Source organism: Lutjanus erythropterus, chromosome 8, assembly GCF_056507025.1.
Source record: "Lutjanus erythropterus isolate fLutEry1 chromosome 8, fLutEry1.hap2, whole genome shotgun sequence".
Taxonomy (NCBI): Eukaryota; Metazoa; Chordata; class Actinopteri; order Lutjaniformes; family Lutjanidae; genus Lutjanus; species Lutjanus erythropterus.
In genome coordinates this window covers 28,465,579-28,485,541 of record NC_139324.1, presented here as the reverse complement: position 1 = coordinate 28,485,541, position 19,963 = coordinate 28,465,579, and the positions used below count along the sequence as shown (strand labels likewise).

The window sequence follows — 19,963 nt, the reverse complement described above, 5'->3', positions numbered from 1 at the left end:
ATCGTGCCCCTGACAAATATCCCCCCATATTATGGTATAAGCACTGAAACTGCATTATATGTTGAAATATGTTACAGCATTAGGCTACTTGGTCAGAACTGGTTAAAGTAAATATGTTTTTTATGTGATCTAACTTCATGTTCACTGCACAGTATGATTGTCTTGTGTTTTGTTTTGTTTTACCTGTACAGTATAACCCACTGAGTGCTAATGTAAAGCATTAATGACAAGATATGAAAGATTGTTGTAAATAAAATTAATAAGGTTTTTAGCAGTTTGGAATTCATCATTTTCTTCTTATTAAATAACTGATTTGAATAGTTGTATTTCATTACTTGAATTTGAGAGATTTAAACTGACTTATGTTTTCAAAGACACCGAGAGACATGAGGTTTTTTGAAGTTGAAATCAGATTTAAATAAAAGTTACATTTGCATAAATGAATGAGCGTTTGTTTTTTTACTGAAACACGGTCATATCTCACTTTTGAAAATATCTTGCAAAGACAAAATTGTTCTCAACAATTAGTGCTTACTCAATACTACATGTTTTTCTTTTTCTTTTCTGTTTTTCATGTTCTGTGTGTGTGTGTGTGTGTGTGTGTGTGTGTGTGTTACGATATTTCCAGTTATGTTGTTGCGTCTCCTTTCCTTGATTTTTCAAAAATGTTATTTATGACCATAACTGTGACCAGTTACTTGAACTGTATGTACATGTGGACGATGTGCCTCTTTATTTAACTATGGTCTGTTAAAAACTCATTAATGAAACTTTAACAAAATAATCAATACTTACTAAATCAAGAGATATGTGTATTTTACTAGACTATGCATTGCTGCTCAGTTAAAAAAAAATAATTCTGCAATATAAAAACAATATTCCACAAATTAAAATGTACTATTTAATCATATGTATGCTGTATCATATGATACACAGCCGTTTCAGGGCGTCTCTCCTGCAGCACTCCTGTATGAACTGTGCATGTGTGCATGTGCAGTATATCCTGCTCTGTGGGAGCTACATAATCTCTTGTGCGTCGCTTATTTTCTTCGGGCAAGTTCAGATATTAATCAGCCCAAACGTAATGAGGTAGAACTGAGTCTGTGATGTAAGTAGATTAGGCAGATTAGTTAACCTTCCCAGCAGAACCCATTTCCACATGTTGTCCGCGGTTGCTCAGCATCCAGTGGCACCTGAGGCCTGACACTGAATGACGTAACTGTGCTAAGTGCGTCGGCCACTTGCTAAACCAAGCTTGAAGAAGCAGCTGTGTGTGTCTGGGTACTTTATTACGCCTTGGTGCCGAGGGTGAAACGACATAGGAGCACTCAGCAGCCTACCCTTTATTCACTCCAACAGCTAAATATTTAGAAAACAAAAATCAGGAAGAAAGGTATTTCAAAGCATTTACATTTGAATTCCATATTTTATTGTTTGAATGGTGACTTTTGCTGAAAATACAATTGTTTTACTTGCTTTTCTTGTCACTCCTTTAAAGATATTATGTTTAGGTTTCATTAGATGGTCATACACAGGTATAAAAAAAAGTAAAAGTAAAACTCAGCATCCTTTTATTTAATCAGTAATCTGTTGGTCTGTTGTTAGAGATACAGACTTTATGCAGTACTACTAAAATAAAGGTCTTCTGATGACAAAAAAACAAATTGTGTGGATAATAGTGCCCTCTACAGGCCTACTGTGCAAGAAAACCTGCCCTTAAAATGGAAAAAATGCAATGCAGCAGCCATTCACAACCTTTTGTGGAAAGTTACAAAGCTGCTTATTTTTATACCTAAATGTGCTCAAGAATTCACATTTTAAAAAAAAGTCTAATTTAACTGTAAACATAATTTCAAATTTGAACACCACCACAGCAATCATGTTAATGTTTCCTTTGATGACAATATAAACTCGGCCAGATGCATGTTAAAAGCAACTAATTATAAAAAAATAAATAGAAATAAAATAAAAAAGAAGATGAAAGCAGTTTCTACCAGAAAATCACAACACATTCATTCAAATGTACAACAGAAGATAAAATCATCTTCATCACATGCAGCAGCAGGAGCTTAGCTGATAGGAGCACCTGTTGTGACCAGTTTATAATAGGCGCCTTTCTTGGCCATGAGCTGATCATGTGTGCCTTTTTCTATGACGGCTCCATGAGACATCACTGCTATGATGTCAGCAGTCTGGATAGTAGACAGCCGGTGAGCGATGACGATGCAGGTTCGTCCTTTTCTCGCCTCATCCAAAGCAGCCTGGACAGTCTGCAGGAAAACAGAGTCTTGTCATATACTGATGGAAATGATTACCTGGCTTTGTGTTGTTTTTTTTTTTTTTAATTACCTTTTCACTCTCTGTGTCCAGGGCAGACGTAGCTTCATCCAGTAGCAGGATCTTGGGGTTTCTGACGATGGCTCGGGCGATGGCGATGCGTTGCTTTTGTCCTCTTGACAGCTGCGAGCCCTGGGCGCCAACCTGGGTCTCATATTTCTAAAAATGTGCAAATGTTTTGAGAGAAATGGAGAAAGCAAAAGGTCACAAGGTCAACGACGCTGTAAACCTGTACCACCACAATAAAATGCTTTCTATTAATACAATATGAACTTCTTGGGTTTCTGGTAGCAACGCCTGATGTGTTTTATTTGATTTAAACATTGTTTATGATTACAGAGCTGAAAAAGTCACGCTGATGCAGACATGTACATATATTTCAGACACTGAGTTGAGATTTAAAGGTCAGTCTTGAACTTGGAAACAGTTCAAAACATCCTCACCACAAGTAACAGATATTTACAGCCCATCCTATCTGCACAAGCAACTTATTACAAACTGTATTTACATTTACTGTTAGGTGGTGACCTTTAGTGGCAGTTATGTAGTTATGAGAGGAGCAAAGGAGTATGTCAAGTGACACAGCATTCACAGCAGTCTCCACCACAAAACCTGTCAGACACGTTTTTTCACTCCAACATTTCATGCGACAGAAACACTCTCATTTTAATGTATGTGGCTGTCTGCACAAGCATTGTTTGTTTGCATCCCAGCTCCCCCAGACTCTCTTTTAAAGCATTTATTTAGACTTCAAGTCAATTTTTTTAATGCTAGTATTCAAGCAAGGTTGAAGCCCGGTAAAAAGGCAAAGAATACATATTTTTATCTACAGTTTGTAACCTAGGCATATAAGAATACCAAACTTTTTTGGTAGTTTTTTCATGGCCAAGCTGTACATTTACTGACACTAGACAACTTCACTGCTAAACGCTGCTCCCTCTGCTCTGATTGCCAGCACTTGTCTGCTTTGCAAGCAGCCACGAGCAGTGTGTTTTTACTTTCTGTATTTCGCTCATCCACACCCACTGTGCACACACACACACACACACACACACACACACACACTGCCGTGCATATGTCACAATCATCATGCGTCGTGTTGATGGAAAAAAAGATCAGAAATATTTACACCTAAAAACTGCACACTGCACAGAAATGTTGGCTGCTCATTTGCTGCTGACACTTTGATGCAGACAAGACAGATCCTATAAAGACACTTCAGTTCAGTGTGACGTGAACAAGGACATCATGCTATCGTGATGCTGACATGATGTTTGCAGTCTGGGGGATGGGTAAGGAAGTGGGTGGGATGGATGGATGGATCAAACAAACATGAGACTTTCACCCACTTTCACTGAGGGTTTAGAAAGTTACATTACATTATGTTATGTTACATTACGTTACATCAATCAAGCACGTGTCACCCATGAGAACCTCTCTGCTCTACACAATGCACCATCCATTTTTTTTCTGTAATGATCGACTGTATAATATGTAAACTATATTAAAGACATAATATGCAAAATGTTCCTAAAAATAATGTATAGACTAATATAAACATAACACTAGAAGTGTGTGGTTGTGGCTGTATGTGCAGACATCCTGCCCTTTCTCATTATTTTCCTGTGCTCAGGATGCTTTACCAACCCAAAATGTTGGTACTTGATATCCCGGCATTTTTTGGTGTGTTCACAAACAGCTCTGACAAATCCTGCTGATTGCACCCATATTATTTTTACAATCGACTTAGCTTCCAACAAAGCTACAATACTTAAATTGCATTTCATTTAAACTGTGTTCTGGCTCACGGTACCGCACATACAATCCAGATTTGCAATGACAATACAATACAAAAGTTGTATTTTTAAGTGTTTCCACTAACATTTGGTAGCGTCATGACAAAGTCATGAAGGAAGGCTTTCTTAGCGGCTTCAACAATCTCCTCCATGCTGACACAGTGTGTGTTATCTCCATACTGAATATTCTCTGCTATGCTGCAGTCAAACAACACCGGCTCCTGGGACACGATGCCAATCTGAGATCTCAGGAAGGGCACACTGACTGTTTGAGACGGGCGGCCATCAATCAACTGAAAATAAAAGATGACATAATTAAGACAGAGTTAATGGTTTTAGAATAGATTAATAAACTTGTTTTGTGATTAGAACAATGAATGTCTAAATCAGTCAACGTACCACTCGCCCTCCGTCGGGGTCATAAAACCTTTCCAGCAGCTGAACACTGGTGCTTTTCCCACAGCCGCTGCTCCCAACAAATGCCAAAGTCTGACCAGGCTTCACAGACACAACCAGGTCATTCAGCACCTGGACATCTGGCCGAGTTGGATAGGTGAACTTGCAGTTGAGAAACTCTATTTCACCTCTGAATTCACCCTGAAGATGGATTAACAAGTATTAATCATTTGAAAGTAACACCATGACAAAGTTATATATTATCATAAACGATTCTGTCTTATTAATGAATTCACCAACCCATTTCTCTCCATCTGTGTGGCTGCTGCTGATTTTAGGAACTCGGTCCAACAGTTTGAAAAATTGAGTAGCAGCACTTTTGGCTTTGGCGTAATCTGGAGTGAAGGAGGAAGCTCTGCCCAGCGCTGTCCCACTGATAACTACAGCTGAAATAACCCTGGAGAAACACCACATGAGCACTGGGTTAATGATTGGTATTCACACCACAAACACACAAAACTCATTTTTAATACAACAAGACAGATTTTCCTTTGAAAGAAATAATTTTACCAACCTGAAAACCAACATGTATTGTAGCCCCTCAGAGGTGACCAGATAGCCTCCGTATCTAAACGAGGCAGCGTATGCCATGAAGATGACACACTGGGCAAAACCAAAACAGAGGCCATAGACGTTGGCTCTCTTTTTGGCTGATTTATACGGAAGCTCGAGTTTCTGCTCATATGATTCCACAAATGAGCTCTCTTTGGCCAAACCTGCAATCGTCCTGATGTTGGCAAGAGCCTCACTGGATACCTGTTAGAGAACGTTGAAAATATTTCAAATATTAAATGAAAGAATTTAAACTTTTATCTAGAATATAACTTTTAGTTGAGTTTTTAGCTAGCAAACAAAAAATATAACTTATTTCTTTTTAACTAGCAAACAATCTAACATTTTGTTAATGTTTTAGCTGGCTGGCAACAGTATAACATTTTGTATTACTTTTTAGCCTGCTAGCAAACAATGCAAATTTTGTTAATATATTAGCTGGCTAGCAAACAATGCAACACTTTCATAATATTTTTGCTAGCTAGCAAGCAATACAACATTCGGTTAACTTTTTAGCTAACTAGCAGGTTTGGTTAAGCCTCTAATAGTCCTGATCTTGGCAAGCGCCTCACTGGACATATGTGGGAGAAAGACTGTAAAATAAATAAATAAATGAATAAAAATGAATAAAAATTTAAGTTGACTGAATTTGAAAAGACAAGCTGAGATGATTTTGTAATGGTTCAAAACAAATAAACCTAATATAGATTCAATTGTACGAGACAAAACATGTTGAACCGATAAGTCTTCAAGACAAGTGTTTTCATTATTGTGAAAACAACCATTTATATGTATTAAAATCACGCAGCATGTTTTCATCAAATATGTTTTCCACAAACTATAAAAAAGAGTGGTCTCAGGCAAAGCATGCTGGGAAGTCTGCTAATACGCTGATCATGTTTTAACTTAAGTTTATGCGTTGCTTAAACTCTGTACAGTTCATTCATTCAACTCATCATTTGAAGCCAAAAGACTAAATTAGAGGGAAAAAAAATTGTGTATAAGTTCTGAAAATAAATACTAGAAATGTCAAGTTTAATGAACTTCAATAAATTAAACTTGTATATTTATGTCAAGTTAATGAGCAAAGATTAGCTGATTCCACTTAATTCCTGGATGTTTGGTTTCTCAGAGAAATGTACAGGGGGAAATGATCTGTGGAGCTTACCTGACCAGCTGCTTCCATGGCTTTTTTATCTTGATTTTCAAATCCTGTCAGCATTTTGGCTTGGAACACCCCGGACAGGCCGATGAGTGGCAGGAAGCACATAATTACCAGAGTTAACTTCCAGCTGAAGTACAAAGCAATGATGAAAGACGCTCCGATGCTGGTCAGCGAGTTAACGATCATGCCAATCTGTGATCCCGTTGCCTGCAGAAATCCCACCAGTCACATGCAAAACAACGTCGCAAATACAATACCAAACCTTTGTTTTTGAGTTATAAATAATGTGAAATATGGACACAGCCCTGTCAGTCCATATACTCACCCCCTGAACCTTGGATGCATCCGTGGCCAGTCTGGTGGTCAGAGCTCCAGGGCTGTTTCTGGGGTCATCAAACCAGCCAATCTCCTGTCTCAGCATGGCCTGGAAGCCCACTTTCCTTAGACGGCGTGTCAGCAGCTCCCCAGACTTGGCAAAAGCATATCCCTGAAACATTCAGTCAGGGTCAAACTACATGTAAATCCTACATTACTCTATTCTGCTTTTTTTAAATATAAAGTTGACAAAAAGATGTACAGTCTAAGGCTAGGTTACATCAACAAGGATTCATTTTTAAACTTCATTAAATCATGGTTGCACCAAATTTTAGAACTAGCTTAAAAACGAAGAAAGATTACATTTATCTATTTATTTTTTCAAAACATTTTTTGGGGGGCTTCTGCACCTTTTTTCAGACAGGACAGCTGAATATATAACAGGAAAGGGGGAGAGAGGGTGACATGCACCAAAGGATGACAGGCGGGACTCAAACCCACAAACGCTGCAGAGGACTCACAGCCTTGAAACATGGGGTGAATGTTCTACCAACTGAGCTACAAGGCCACCAGAAAGATTAAATTAAAACCCGACTTTAAACCCCAGTTTAGTTTTTTCCCTAAACAATTATATTTATTTCTGTTGCACCAAAAATCCATTTTAATCTTTGATCCAGTATTTCCTTCAGTGAACTTTTTAGCTGGCAGACAATGTAACATTTTGTTAACATTTGAGCTGGGTAGTGAACAATAACACCTTTTTCATTACATTATAGCTAGCTAGCAAGCAATGTAACATTTTTTAGCTAGCTACTTTTTTTAAATAATTAGGTAGTAATGCTAGCAATGCAAGCTCTAGCAAACAATGTAGCCTTTTATTAACTTTTCAGTAGCTACCAAACAATATAATATTTTTTGTTCTTTTTTAGTCAGCTAGCAAACAGTGTAACTTTTTGTTACTTTTTTGCTATTTAGCAAACAATTTTTTTTTTTTACTTAGCTGATAACAATACAACATTCTGTTAACTTTTTAGCTAGCTAGCAAAAATGAAGTATTAAGTTTATAGACTTTATACAGAGCAGCTAAACGTTAACGTTTACCCGAGTCCCAGCAACATTAATGTTTTTGGTTTTTTTTAATCTAATTTATTTTATTTTGGGAAAGCAGGCATCTCCATAATGATTAAACTCTAATTAATTCCAGTTTACATTATTAACCTTGGACCTCCTAAACTGAGATTGGTTTTTTAATTGTGCAACAGAGCTCTGCTTAATTTTAAATCTGCATTTACTCATTTCAAATTCACTTTTGATAAACACTAATTAGCACTAAACATAGATTAAATTAATCTTTTTTGGTACAACCCAGTCTAAATACTTTATTACGTAGCACATTCTGATACAAACCTGTAAAAACTGGGAAAAGAAACTAGTCACAGCCACAATGCAAAACAGAACACAGATCCCATCGATCTGCTCCCTCTGTTCATTCAAGTCACGGATGGCAAAAGTCTGCAAGTACGAAGATAATATATGGAATTAGTACTTTAACAAACTACAGCAGAACATAAATGCATCACGAGCAACAGGAGTATGTGAAATACACAACCCTCACCCCAAGAATTTGGCTGAACAGGACAGCATAGATGGGGTTGACAGAGCCATTGACAGCAGCTCCCAGAGAGCCCAGCAGCATGTAGGGCCATTCTGGTTGGTTGTACTTGAGGATACGTGCTACTGGAGCAGGCTCTACATGTTCGTCTGGATCGTCCTCATATGACTGTTAAAGAATGTGCATTAGAGCTATTAATTTACACCACGCAGTTTGTAAAAAATGCAAATGTGTTACACGGCATATGAGAGAACTTCGGTACATCTTCTGCTGCAATCTTGAAGTCATCTGATGATATTTCAGGGACAAAATTACTCGACAATTTGCTGTGAGATCGCAGTCGAACAGAGCCCCTGCAGGAGAAATATGCATAACATCAAATTATTTTATTGTGGTATAATGAAACCTGTTATGACATGTTTTTTTCTGGTACGATCTTTTTGAGCTGGATTTACTGCACCTTTGACTGGATCTGGTGCTTCCACGACTAAAACTCCTCGCTCTTAAATCAAAGTTTTCAGGAGCTTCAGTGGTCAGACCTGGCAGAAAAGAAAAAACAGATCAATACAGCTTTAATACAAGTATTAAAGCTTTTGATGCTCTTCAACAGACACAGGAAAGACCTTCAAACACTCTATAGGATTGCCAGCTGACTCCAGCTGTGTGCTTTGAAGTGAGCTGTTTCAATCAATCATCTCCTGTGATACTGGGAGGAATTTGTGGGCACAAGGTGACAACGTGAAAAGGTCCTGCCGGTCTACATAGACCAAGGGCTTCAAAGACAGACTCTGTAGCAGTGATTTTCAAAGAGGAAAAGTCATTTAAATTGTCACTGTATTAATTTTTTAACAAAAGGCTGCATAGTTCAATGAATAATACTTTGATTTTTAAATCTACAATAGTTCACAGATTATGTTCTAATCTCACGAAACGATAATTCTTAGAATCTTCCCTCCTGCCACCGTGGAAACGGCAACAAATGAAGTAAATAAAAAACAAAAATAAACACAAATGATCAGAATATGTGCAACATATGAGCATCTCCAGTATTATTGAATTGGATGAGCAGCCGGAATGTATAGAAATATTTTGCTTATGTATGTCTGCACTAAAACTGAAGCACTTTCTCTTGATATGTGTGTCTGTTTATGTTCTGAAAAACTCTTCAAACTAACCCTTTTCTCTCTTTTCCCTTTTAATTTACTCAATGTAATAATTTGCAAATAATAAATTATTGTAGGCCAACCTTTGGAGAAACTCTATGAATCAGCCACATATTAAGATTGGCTAACAACATTGCTTCTAATTCCAGTTTTTTCCTAAACAGTGAATAGAAATTGTTACCGTCCAGCTGGAGACACAGGGTCCCACGATCTAATAAGGTTCGACTGAAAAACTCTTTGTGCATCAGTCAGTCTTTCAATTAAATATGGAGCTCAATTCCGGATGTCTTCTTCTGTCTTTATAATGTTAAATGTAGAGTGTTGTTTGTCTTAATTTTTGCAGTTGTAATATCATGTTGGATGTATGAATTTCCTTTCTTGCCCTGATGTTTGTCATCTATGATGTTTCAAGTGGAGCTGCTATGACACAAAACACATTTCAGACCTTGGATGATGGACATTTGTCACTTTTTTTGTCATTCTATAGACCAAAGGATTAAAAATAACACATTTTGATTAGATTAATCCATAATGACTGTTATCATTACTTGCAGCTTGACTCTAACATACAGTAAATCCTACCTTTAGCTGGGTTGGATGTTCCTTGGTTCTGCAGGGTGACCAGGGTGAAGTAGACACCTTTCCTTTCTAGTAGCTCACTGTGTGTTCCCTTCTCCACAGCCTGTCCGTGCTCAAAACCAGTGATGACGTCTGCATTTCTAATCGTGGAAAGACGGTGAGCTATAGAAATTGTTGTTCTGCCCATGCGTACCTGCAATTATTAGAGTGTCATTGTAAAAAACATGATATGTTGCTGAAGTAAAAGATCAAAGTTCAGTCAGTTATGTGGTCTATATGGTGGCTCACCTTATCCAGAGCCTCCTGGACCACAGCCTCACTCTCATTGTCTAAGGCAGATGTGGCCATATCCAGCAGCAGGATCCTGGGGTTTCGGATTAGAGCTCGAGCAATCGCAATCCGCTGCTTCTGTCCTCCGCTCATCTGTCCTCCACCTTCTCCAACCAGAGTATCAAATTTCTGGGGAATCAGTGACAATGTGTTTCATTTTTCACCCTCTCCCTCTAAATGTGTAGGAGAAGCTACAGTGGCTGCAAAACTTGCACAAAACATGAAAGGTAGCATCTGGAGCCAGTATTTGGTTTGTCCATTCTGAGCTACTGTAGAAATATGACAGTTAAACATGACCTCCTCCATGGGAAAAGACCTGCACCCTCTGAAGATATAACCAGCTCATTCTAAGGTAAGAAAAACACAATAATTCTTATTTTCAGGTAATTACACACTAATGAAAATACTACTAGGGCTGTCACGACTCTCAAAGTCAATGGTTTGATTCGACTTTTGCTTTTAAACATGTTTATTTTAGCACTGATGGCTATGCCATTGTTAGACAATTCAGTCTTGATGTGTAACAATCGATCACATCATTGGTTTTATGTCCTGACAATGTCCTTTTACACCATTTGCACTGCTGCTGCTTGAAGGAAAAGGGTTCGGAACCACTGCTTTAAAGGGCCATTCTGTAGTATTTAGTGGCATTTAGCTTGCAGATTGCAGACCTCCACTTCAAAGCACTTTAAAGGACTCTTCCGTGGCTGTGAAACTCGCACTAAATAGAAGCAAAAGGCTGCATCTAGTGTCATCAGCCAGTGATTGGTTTGTCTGTTCAGGGCTACAGTCGAAACTTGTGCAGCATTAAAGCCGCATAGAAGACCTGCACTTTCTATAGATAGAAACAAGCTCATTGTAAGGTAACAATAACAAAATGGTTCTTATTTGGGGCTGATTTTACACCAATGAAAACATACTTATGAACGTTACATTCCCTTTCCGCCATATTCTGCCTATAACCACTGCCCATAATCTTACACACTGGACCTTTAAATTATTAACACATAGAGATTCAATTGTGAAACTGTTGTATTTTCTGCAGTTCTTCCATATTATCTTTACATATTTAAACATACCTGTGGCAGGTCCATGATAAAATTAAAGGCATTAGCCTCTTTTGTTGCCTGGATGATGTCCTCCATTGTTACTCCAGGTCGACCAAACCGGATGTTTTCTGCAATAGTTGTAGCAAACAGCACTGGTTCCTGTTCCACAATACCAATGAGAGATCGGAGCCACTGGATGTTTAAAGTACGAATGTCATGGCCGTCCAAAGTCACCTGAGAATGAGAATTATAGACATGCTATTACGCTGAAGCCTTCAAACATCTGGATGACTGTCTGATGTGTGGAGTTGCTCAGATTGTTACCATTCCTTCCTTTGGGTCATAAAACCTTTGGATGAGCTGGACTGTGGTGCTCTTTCCAGATCCACTTGGTCCCACAAAAGCAGTGGTTTCTCCTGCTTTGATCTGCATGTTCAGATCATTTAAAATCTGGAAAAAAAAGTAGTTGTCCTAGAGTTGAATTCTGAGAACTGGGAAACTGACACAAAGAAATGCTAGCAGAAGAAATTTACCTTGACGTCAGGCCGGGATGGGTAGAAGAAAGTGACATTATGGAACTCAATGTCACCTCTCACTTTGTCTAATTTGTGACCTTCTTCTGACAAACAATCAATTTCTGGTTCCTGCAAATGTAACAGCACATATCTTCATTTCATAGTGGTGATTAGATCAGATTATTTGATGTGGGGTTGTTTGAGTTACTTACTGTTAATCAATTTATTACCATATTACAGTAGATGGTGGTTTGAGAAGCAGCAGAAATACCAGTGCAGGAAGATAAGCACTGAACTGCTGTGGACAGGGTCAGCAGCAAAACATATTTACTTAAAAAATGTCCCACCTAAAAAGATCAATATCCAGTGAAGTGTTTGCTATGTTTAGAATATTTTCATCACTTTATTTTGTCATTGTATTGTGTCAGACAGCATTTTCCAATGGGAAACTGACATTATATAAGCCAAAATATTACTTGTCTTGTTCAACCAGACTCCATAGAGGAAATCAGTCATTTTATCTCACAGAACACAGGAGTTGCTAGTCCATTACTATCTCAATTAGTTAAGTTTGTTGGTGTTATTGTGCAACTTCTGTGAATCCCAACTAAGGTTTTAAAACACCAAAGTCACACAATAGTAGAAACAAAAAACAAATTGTGGCAGCAGTAGACCAGCAATTCCTGTGTTCCACAAGGTAAAATACCTGATTTTGTAAATGGAGTTTGGTTGGTTTGGAGAGAGTGACATTTGGGCTATATAACGGCAGTTTCCCAGCGGAAAAGGCCGTCTAATGGCAAGGTAAAGTGGTGAAAATATTGTTGCTGACCCTGTCCACAAACGTTCATTGCTTAGCTTCCATGCTAGTGCTCCTCCCTGCTTCTCCAAACTACTGTACCTAAGACACTGCCTACGGAGAAGTACATCATCTCCCCACTTCAAACAATCCAAACGCTACCTCATTATTTCCTAATTATTTTCAAACTGGATTGTGTCTGCAATTAAATCTTAAGTAGCATCCTGATGTTACCCGATCAATTGTGTCAAAAATGGTCTTTGCTGCAGCACGGCCAGAAGCAAAGGCCTCCAGGCACGGTGAGGCCTGACCCAGGTTCATAGCCGCCATGAGTACTCCAAAGAATACCTGCAAAAAACATACAGGGTGAAACAAAGACCACTGTCTTTCAAATACTTGTATTATGTAGAGTATCAGAAGTTGATAGCATTTAATTTTACTTACTTGAATAAGGCTACCAGGTGACAGCTCCTTAGTGTCGATGACCAGTTTGGATCCATACCAAAATGCCAAAGCGTAACAAAAGAAAATGATGCACCACAGGTATCCCTGAAAAACACCTATGATCGTGCCCTTTTTCACACCCCAGTTCTGAGCTTCTGCAAGGTTTCTGTCATATCTGAACAAATATAACACGTTAATTCAATTACAAATCACGGTGTAGCGAAACAGAACAACTTCTTGTGATCATAGAAAATGGTGAAATACCTTTCAGCTTCTTTGTCCTCCCCACCAAACGCTGCTACCGTTCTGATGGATGACAGGACCTCGTCTGCCACTGCCCCGGCCTTTGCATAGGCCTTCAGCTCTCGTCCTGTCAGCCTGGCCACAGCCTTCAGCGACAAATAATGAGAGTTACATAAAAGCCTTACAACATTATATTCCACTATAAGTTGATTTGTCACCTGGTACCTGATCCACAACATTTTAAACTACCTCTCATCATGTGTCCCACACAAACATACTCTTTGCCCCACATTTGGTTTGTTGGGATCTAAGATAAGATAAGATAGAGCTGGTCACCCTGGCCCATTACCATGGCCATAAGTCCAGCAGCTATTCCAATCAGAGGGCTCACTGCTATGACCACCAGCGTCAGCTTCCATCCGCCAATGAATCCAACCATGAACCCGAACACAAAGGTAGAGATCCTCTCAATGAAGATGGACACCTGGTCAGCGATGGCATTGTTGATCTTGTTTATATCACTGCAGATAAAACAGAAACTCTTCTGTGTGAAACAGCTATTCACTGATGGATAAACGGTTTGATCTGCGGATTAAAAAGCCCCAACTCACTCTGATATCCTTGTGTTCAGTTCACCAACGGAGGTGCAGTCAAACCATCCGATCTCCATTCGCATTACTTTCCTGAAATAGGTCTTTCTTATTCTCTGAATTTGTCTCGCAGCCACGGATACCCAGAGGAAAATCTACAGTGTGAATGATCAGAGTGGTATAAAATTATTTCTTTGTGTTGATATGAGGTCAGTGCATTGAACCTTCATAAGTCCTGTTTCTTCTGGAACCTCAGTCAACTTTCTCTTTTCTTGTTTCCTGTTCTACTCATCCATGTTGAAAAGAAACCAAAATTTTGATGATGGTTAACAGATGTTGCTGGAGGACCTGTACAAGAGACATATACTATATAATCACATCTTAAATTAGCTATTGTTGACATTTTTTTGGCTAACTAGCTAACTAATCTACATTGATTGTTAGCTATCTAGTCACATCTAATAGCTAATGTTAGCAAAACACTAACAAGCTAGCTTATCCACATCAATTGCTAACTAGCTAGTTACAGTTGATAGCCAATATTAGCAAACCAGTAGCTTACTAGCTATCTAATCTACATCAGATTTTAGCTAGTCAACTAGTGTACTTCTAATATTAACTGATTTAAGATGTTATTTTGCTTTTTCAGTTCCTACGACAAGAACTACAACAACAACTTTTAGCTGAACTATTGTCAAGATTTTTATTTATTTATTTTTAAGCTGAGCAGATAATGTGCTACAGTCATGAGCCATACTTACTCTGGGAAGTTTTAATTTAAAACTGATTATGGCAAGAATATATATTTACCTGAAAATAACTAACAATCAGAACTCCTAAACCAATTCCAACATAGTAATATGCAAACATGGTCATCTGATCTTCAATATCCACCCTGCAAAGACAATAAAATGAGAACCAGCAGCTTTTCATTATAACATCAGTCACATCAACAATAACTAACAATGCCTTACCCACAGTGCACAGTGGTATTTTCAGCTGTTTCATATATCGAGCCATTTTTCCAGAAGATGGTGTTGTTGTTGCACTCCTTGTTTGGGTCTTTCAGCTCTTGGACCTCAACCTCATAAGACACAAACGTGTCTGTCATCATGCCGTACACGAGAAGCATGAGAGGTGAAGCTGCGCCGTGTACGAGGGCACACAAACCCCCCACTATCATCATCACGGTGTCCTTCCAGGTGGCAAATCGAAACTGCAAAAAGGTCAAATCAAATGATCAAAATCAAATATTGATCAAATCAAAGATGAGAATAGTATGGTAAAAAAAAAATGACTCAGATTCTATCAGTCTAGGACTGTAAAATAAAAGTCCTGCAATCAAAATCCTAAATAGGCAAAAGTACATGACTAGGCTAAGCAAAGTTGACTTAATATTCCAAAAGTACTCAGTCGGTAGAAAAATGGCCTCTGGAAATGTTATATTACAATATAATGCAAACCCCAATTCCAGTGAAGCTGGACAAACAAACCTGAACGGAATTTAATTTCAAAAATTATATCATTAAAAATGTTGTTGTCTGTCACTTTCATCTTGATAATATAAATTATCAATTAATATAAGTATAAATTAAAAAAAAGTCAATTTTTTCAGTTTGAACATTAAATTTCTCGTCTTGAGTACAAGATGAAAAGTGTTTGTAAATCTTTTCATTCTGTTTTTTATTTACGTTTTACTGAGGGTCCCAACTTTTTTACGAGTTGGGGTTTGTACATTATTAGATTGTTCATACTGATCAATCTGTTAAAGGAGTGTAATGCACATAGAAATTAGCATGAAAGTATCTTACGGTTTGACTTAAATACAGTACTTTGGTAAATATATTATTGTCTGCCTAAAAAACACCTGCTTAAATTAAATCCTATAAACCCTTGTTAGCTCTCACTGATGTCTCTTATCTAAAATAAATAAATTAATGAAACTTAAAGAGCAAATCTCTCATCACTTGTACTGTAACAGTGACCAAGCCTTCAGTTATTTGCTTCAAAGGCATACACTCCCTGTTTTGGATGAGATCCAACTCCTACATCCTTTGAATTCACTTCTTGTGAGTCACTTTGGGCAAAAGCCAAACGAACGCGGGGTAATGTAAAATACACTAAGTGAAGATACAGTATTTACCAGCTGAAAGTATCCAACACTCTGTGGTTTTTCCTTTTTCGTCTCATCTCTGTAACACATGTATATAAAAAAAATAAGACGCAGGACTTCTACATAAAAACTTCAAACATATTGTGATCTGTAAGACAGTATAGTGTCAGACATGTAAAAATCTGTTAATACAAACTTACCCAATCTTAATGTCTGCTAAAAAAAAAAAAGAAAGAATGAAAGAAGAAAAAATATATTTAGAGTTACTCATAATAGACTTGTTATGTATTTTTCTTTTTTGTTACAAAACTCTGTTTGCTGTTTTTTTTTATCAATGAAAATAGATCTCTTACCTTTTTCATCCTTTGCTGTAAATGTGATCGATTTCTCCTTCATGTTTGCTGCCCTGACTCAAACTGTGGATAAAAGAAAATATAGATTATAGTTTGGATGTTAATAAAAAGTTAAATGAGATGCAATTTCAAAATAAAATCAACAGAAGCAAGGTTTCAGACTCATCACAGCCCATATATCTTCTTCCTAAAAGATTTGTGCAAAACTTTGAAAATATTGAAATAAGTTACCATCTAAACAGTTAATGATGCCAGTAACTGTGTACTAATGACAACAGCTGACAAGAAATGCAAATTTAGGCACTGATCACTTTTTAAAAACAGCTGAAGTTGATTTAATTTTTTTTTTTTTTTTTTTTTTTGCTCATTTGAAAATTACATGATTAATTACATAGTTATTAGAGAAGAATCCTGGTTGTGTATTAACACAGTGTAACAGTTTATGGTGGAAAAAGAGCAAAATGTACTGTACCTGAACTTCTCACAGGAATCCACCAGCACTAATGAGGCTCATCGTAGTTATTTCCTATCTTCTTTTCAAGTAACCTCCACCTGTTCTTTTCTATTATCTACTCCCCCATTATCCTGATAAGGCTTGTGTCAGCAGTCTGACCTTAACTATACTGTCTTTTAAAGGCTAAACAAAGTTAAGGTGCTTCAGTTGCTCTCGCTGTAGTTTTCTCCAACGACAAACCTAGTGGAGTGTGTGAAAATGTGAAATTTACTAACAATGTTTGGTTACAGAAAAAGCATCATTTGGCATAAATGTGTTTATATGTTATCATAAGTGATTGTAAAATGGGTTTAATGACCGCAAGGCCATTAGTTATGGTCAGGCGGTGTATCAACAGTTATATAATCCAATCAAAATGTGATGAAAGTTTAGTTGCTACATATTAGAACAGCTTCAAAGAAACTTTGATTAATAAACACGTTTTAATGAAGTTATTCATTTTTACAAAGCTAAATATTTAATACATAGTAATATAATAGTATGTAATAATATAATTTATATAACACACTTTTTAAATGATGTTGTATGCTATTTCATTGCCTTAAATGGACTTTAATTATCTTCAGTAATCTTAGTTAATTATGCCTTCAAGTGTGTCTTTTAGCTGCTTTGCCTGATTTTTCATTTTTTGTTGTATTTGTTACTTTAAAAAAAAAAGTAAATCACTTTGAGCAGCATGTTTTGAATGAAATGTGCTATATAAATAGTTTATATTATTATTATTATTATTATTATTATATTATTAATATTATTATTATTATTATTATTATTTCTAGTAGTAGTAGTGGTGGTATAAGTTTTATTGTTGTTGTTGTTGTTGTTAAATAAGTAAGGTAATTACTGTGCTAGGTAAAAAGAACACTAGTTATTTTTTTTCAGATAGTTTCAAAATATAATGAATTTTGTGTGTCATTGGTACTTTTATTATTAGATCGATCATCCATTGGTTCCTTTTCCATCACTGTAATGTTGAACTACCTGACAGTGTAGAGTTTCTTCATTTCACGTGTATAAATATGTATGTAAATATAAAAATATTAAATACATGATTCACTGAAAGTGGAAATGGAGACACATTAATAGTGATCAAGCAGATAAGCAGATGTCCGCGGGGTTAATGCTCGCTAGGACAAGTAGCAGAGAGGAATTTGCTCCTTCTTTTACAGCCAGGTATTATTCACAACACAGGTGATTGATAAAACCACAGGAAGGAGGGACTCTAATCAAAGACACGCTGTGTGATAACACTGTTGCGTCTCTCTTACAGAGAGCTGATGGCTGTCTGGCACATAATGACACCTGTGTGCAAATATAGACCTGTGTAGTGGAACATTAATATTACTTTAGTGAAATGATCTAGAATTACTTTATATTTTAAATTAAGATACTTTATTTGTGAATCTCTCAATCATTAATTTAATGATTATCATTTACATAATTTACCAAAATCACAAATACACTGTTAAACAAACTAATTCAAGACTGACGTGTCAATTTAAGTTAAATACAGAATTAAAATTTACATATTTCTATACATGCACTTGCTTATGCCACTTGCTCTCATTCTAATCACATGTACTGCATGTTGCACACAGTTATGAACAGGTGAGCACTTGCTGATAACTGTATTTTTAATTGCTTTTCAATAAAAACAGTTCCTGGCCTATCATAACTGATGGTATAATGCAAAATAAAATGGTTGCTGTTTGAACAAAACACAACCAAACCAACTGAGATGTGCCAGAGTTTCCAAAAGCAGTGAATAATATTTGCTATTGTTTCCCAGTGTATCAAAATATCATACATGTAAATGATATAGTAAAAAAGTGTCAAAAGATCCAATAAACACTTCATTTTTTTCTGGCAGTTATTTTGCTTATTAGCTTCTCTCAAGCCCTATTATTTGTTATAAAAAAAAAAGTGAAAAAACAGCATGTTTTATATTTATTGGAAGTCTATTTTCCCTTCTGACATCTATCTATCTATCTATCTATCTATCTATCTATCTATCTATCTATCTATCTATCTATCTGCAGATGGCGCTCTTTCAGCACATCATTTCAGGTGAAAAGAGACCATCGTGCCTAGATGGGAACCCTAGATTTAAAGTCTCGCGAGATTTTCCCGCGTTGCTTTTTTTCATTGTGCATCCTGTACAAACTAATTATATTTCATAATCTGACAGAGCTTGTGGTTAAGATCTGCTCAGATTAATTAGCGGCAAAAAAAACACTCGGTTTGGGTTTGTGTGAGATCGTGGTTTGGGTTAAAATAATAACTCTCGCGAGATCTCAGCAGGAGACCTCATTTCAGGTGGAAAGAGACCGGATGGCTTTCCCGGAAGTTACAGTGAAATAGCCACAAAACAAACTTTTTACTCATATCTGCCATCTGGGTGTTTGGTGGAGGTTCACATCCTGCTGCTCTGCTGACTAATGAACTGACTGCAGAAAATAAACGTGTAAGTTTTCTATTTTGTTCTCTTGAAGAGATATTCATCAAAGTTAGCCTTGTTCTAGCTCTCTGAATCTCTGCAACGTACTGGATTATATACAAGACTTGACATTCACCGTTCAAACAGCATTATCAACTTTTATCAAATGAATAAGTCTAAAATAAGTCACAGTATTCCTGCTGTTGTTTGCGTTTGCTTCAGTCTAGACTTTGGACCATGAAGTCACTTGTGTTTCGTAGTTTATCGTGGAAACAGTGAGACCAAATCAGTTCTAACTTCTTAAAATCAACTTCAACTGACAATAAGTCAGTGGTAAGTTGTGCATCATCTGTACAGACATCCTAACGTGTCTATAATTCACGTTCAGCTTTCAGGGCAAAGAAAAAACATAGTAAATAACCGTGTTTTGGGGGCTGGAATTAGCACATTTATTGGCGCTTGAATCATTAATCAGTCATTTAAACAGCTGCCTATAGATTTCATTGCTTCAGTTCTTGTGTCAGTGGCGGATTCAGGCTGTTTGAGAGGCAGGGGCCAGTGTTACCGTCTGCTATGATTATATTTACTTATTTATTTATTTAATAAT

General features: G+C 37.0%; 1 protein-coding gene across 1 annotated transcript; it reads right to left on the bottom strand.

Annotated features, from left to right (window-relative positions):
- Nucleotides 1-1,988: 1,988 nt before the first annotated feature.
- Nucleotides 1,989-16,417, bottom strand: abcb11a (ATP-binding cassette, sub-family B (MDR/TAP), member 11a). The gene is made up of 25 exons (XM_084725556.1): nt 16,409-16,417; nt 14,917-15,158; nt 14,753-14,837; nt 13,964-14,097; nt 13,702-13,873; nt 13,374-13,498; nt 13,110-13,284; nt 12,900-13,013; nt 11,888-11,998; nt 11,679-11,804; nt 11,385-11,588; nt 10,264-10,434; nt 9,979-10,168; nt 8,694-8,772; nt 8,496-8,586; nt 8,237-8,401; nt 8,029-8,133; nt 6,632-6,793; nt 6,310-6,513; nt 5,104-5,345; nt 4,830-4,986; nt 4,533-4,730; nt 4,220-4,426; nt 2,350-2,496; nt 1,989-2,270 (listed from the first exon to the last, which is right to left on the bottom strand). Exons 1-25 carry the CDS (start codon nt 16,415-16,417, stop codon nt 2,070-2,072), a joined length of 3,816 nt encoding a protein of 1,271 aa, XP_084581682.1. The 3' UTR covers nt 1,989-2,069.
- Nucleotides 16,418-19,963: the final 3,546 nt, after the last annotated feature.